We start from the raw sequence: 2,749 nt of genomic DNA, 5'->3' as shown, positions 1-2,749 counted from the left end.
CTCACACATGTATTGTCTAAATTCAATGTTTGTGCAAATTTTTTAATCTGGAACATTAGTTCAGCTGCATCATTCCATTGGTAGACTGAGACCCACTATCATAGAAATGGACCTTCAGGTGGTTTCGTATAACTGGCATGTATTCCCTAATTACTCCACATTTGAGGTTGCACAAAAACATTGATAATTGTTTTCTTTCACACCCTAACTCATATTCATATTCCCCTTAAAAACGAAAACAAAAATATAACTCATATTCCCTTAAAAATGTAGACTTTGATACACTCCTCGCATAAAAAAGAGTTACAAGACATTGATATATAATTGTTTTCTTTCACACTCTACTTCTTTTTGTATGTTTGTTTCAATTCCTTCGATTTACTTACCCTTCATGTTATATATATCACAACTAAAACTAATTTGCAAACAGTCCATTTGGATTACACTTGATCAACATCGCCATTTCCGAGCAAAAGTGGAGTTGTCTGATCATCTGAATCCAATTGATGATTATTGTTTTCCTCCACCGTTCCCTTTTGATCATCTCTTTGAACTTGACTCCACATTATCAATAGATATCCAGCTCCTGCTATTGCTGCTCCTAACACACTGTTCACAAGAAGTTCAACATAATAAATCAAACCTATCCGAATTAACCAAAAATTTGATATGAAAACCAAACTAAATTCAATTGTTTACTTAATATTAAATCCAAAATCTCTTCATAAAATTAACGTTATCAACAATAGAATGGGGACTCTCTTTGTAGTTTATATAAGTGTTCTAAATTATTTTTACCTTCCATAGTGAAGACTATTGACAAAGAAGCTAGTGCCAAAAATGGAAGCCCAAAGGATCCCAAAGGGCTTGAATAATGGAACGTAATAAGGCCCCTTCATTTTTGAACACTTCACTTGAACACTTGTTCTTATTATGCTCCCAAATATTCCCTATATACAAATGAACATTATGATTAACTATAGAAAACCCCAAAATCAAAGGAATATGTAATATATGATCATATATATGTACCGTGGCTATAATAAGATATAGATTCATGTTATTTTCAAGTTTCCATGCACTTATATCTGGCTCCATGAACGCTGAGAAGATTGCACATTGGACTGTCCCAGCTACGCTATAGGCAGACACTACTTTCATCACTTGAGGATACTTCTGGACTGTATCCAACTGATATACCGAAACCAACAAAAAAAACTAATTAATAGTAGAAACTTGTAGGCATATTTTTTTGAAAAATATATTTTGAAAGAATTTTGATTACCTGTATGATATTCCAGATGGAGATAGAGAAGGTGGCGCATGCGAGAAGGAGAGAGCCGAGAGCCCAATTCTCAGAGTTCTTGAAGAAAGTCAAGTAGTGTGAGATTGTAGTGAGGAAATTGGAGTTTGGAGTTGAAGAAGGAGAAGGTCTAATAAAAGGGCCTAAGTACATAACTTCTACAAAGGCTCCTGTGAAGCATATCAACGTGCCTATCACTCTTCCTTTTGTTCTTCTACATTCCCATCCTAACCCTCCTTGCCTATTTGTTTATTATATTTCAAATATTTTAAAAAATCGAAGAAGAAATTGTAATTAGAATTGAGTTATAAATGAATAATAAAACCCAAAGTCAAAAATTTAAGTAATTGGTTTACCCAAGAGCAATAGAGAGCAAGAAGGAGAAAGCAGGTGATTGCAAGCCCATGGCACAAACCACAATTGGAGAGCTATAACTTAGCCCCAAAAATGCCAAGTTTTGGTACAAAAACACCCTGTTCAAGAAATTAATTGATTAAATGATCTTATTACCTAAAATCTTACACAAACTCAATATATATTTAAAATTTTTGATCAGAATCTGGGAGATAAATAGGAGCAAATGGAGATATCAATCAATCGTATGTGTCTGTGTGTTTTTTTTTTCCGTAAAAATTAATCGTATGTAGGTTAGACATAAAATCATAAAGATAGAGATTTAAACTAACCCTGTAAAACCGAGAAGGAAGATACGAACAAGGGAAGGCTTCGTGAGGAACGGTTCATCGTCCCTGCATGCGAATTAGAACATGTCATCATGTGATCATTATAACACTCAAATTGAAAAAGACATCGACACGTACCTTATAGAACAATCATGCACTTTAGAAACGTACCTTTCATATCTATGGAAGAAGAAAGAGTAAGGGAGGAGAAGGAGAGAGCCAAGAGCATTGGTATAGACGATGAACACAAAAGGGCTCATGCCATCGGTCAATGCGGTCTTGGCCAAGATGGTGAGTGCAATGGTACATGCCTCCATGGAAGCCATAGCTATAAATGGAACTATGGTTTCCCATCTTGCATCCATTAATCCCATATGGTGTGTGTGGCTTATAAAATAATATGTCGATAATGCACGGCCTAGGACCACCAAAGTGTGTATCAAAATATATATAGGCCAATAAGAGTCGAATATTCTTAATCTCTCTCTCTCGGCGAAGATGAGAGACTAAGTCCACATCACAACTGTGTTAGGGTTGTCTTGTAATGAAATATTTTTGTGACTTCATTTATATTTATATATGTGTGTCGTTTGTTTCCATGTGAATGGAAGGCCAAATGCAGAAGAGGGTTAACCTTTCGAGAGGAGATAAGCTAATAATTATTCGTTGCGCCTCAACTCTTACACTTATATATCTAAATTGTTTAATTTTTTGGACGACATAAAATTACCGATAGAAAAGAAAAATTACACAAGCTTTGACT

The 2,749-nt window shown here is 34.9% G+C and overlaps 1 protein-coding gene across 1 annotated transcript; it reads right to left on the bottom strand.

The window, feature by feature from the left end:
- Positions 1–440: 440 nt before the first annotated feature.
- LOC18009812 (WAT1-related protein At1g60050) lies at positions 441–2,360 on the bottom strand. The gene is made up of 7 exons (XM_006392128.2): positions 2,158–2,360; positions 1,990–2,052; positions 1,660–1,776; positions 1,286–1,544; positions 1,033–1,191; positions 799–950; positions 441–609 (listed from the first exon to the last, which is right to left on the bottom strand). The coding sequence occupies exons 1-7, from the start codon at positions 2,358–2,360 to the stop codon at positions 441–443; spliced, it is 1,122 nt and encodes a 373-aa protein (XP_006392190.1).
- Between the last annotated feature and the right edge of the window lie 389 nt (positions 2,361–2,749).

Source organism: Eutrema salsugineum, unplaced genomic scaffold (assembly GCF_000478725.1).
Source record: "Eutrema salsugineum unplaced genomic scaffold, Eutsalg1_0 scaffold_8, whole genome shotgun sequence".
Taxonomy (NCBI): domain Eukaryota; kingdom Viridiplantae; phylum Streptophyta; class Magnoliopsida; order Brassicales; family Brassicaceae; genus Eutrema; species Eutrema salsugineum.
This window is presented reverse-complemented; position numbering and strand designations above follow the sequence as displayed.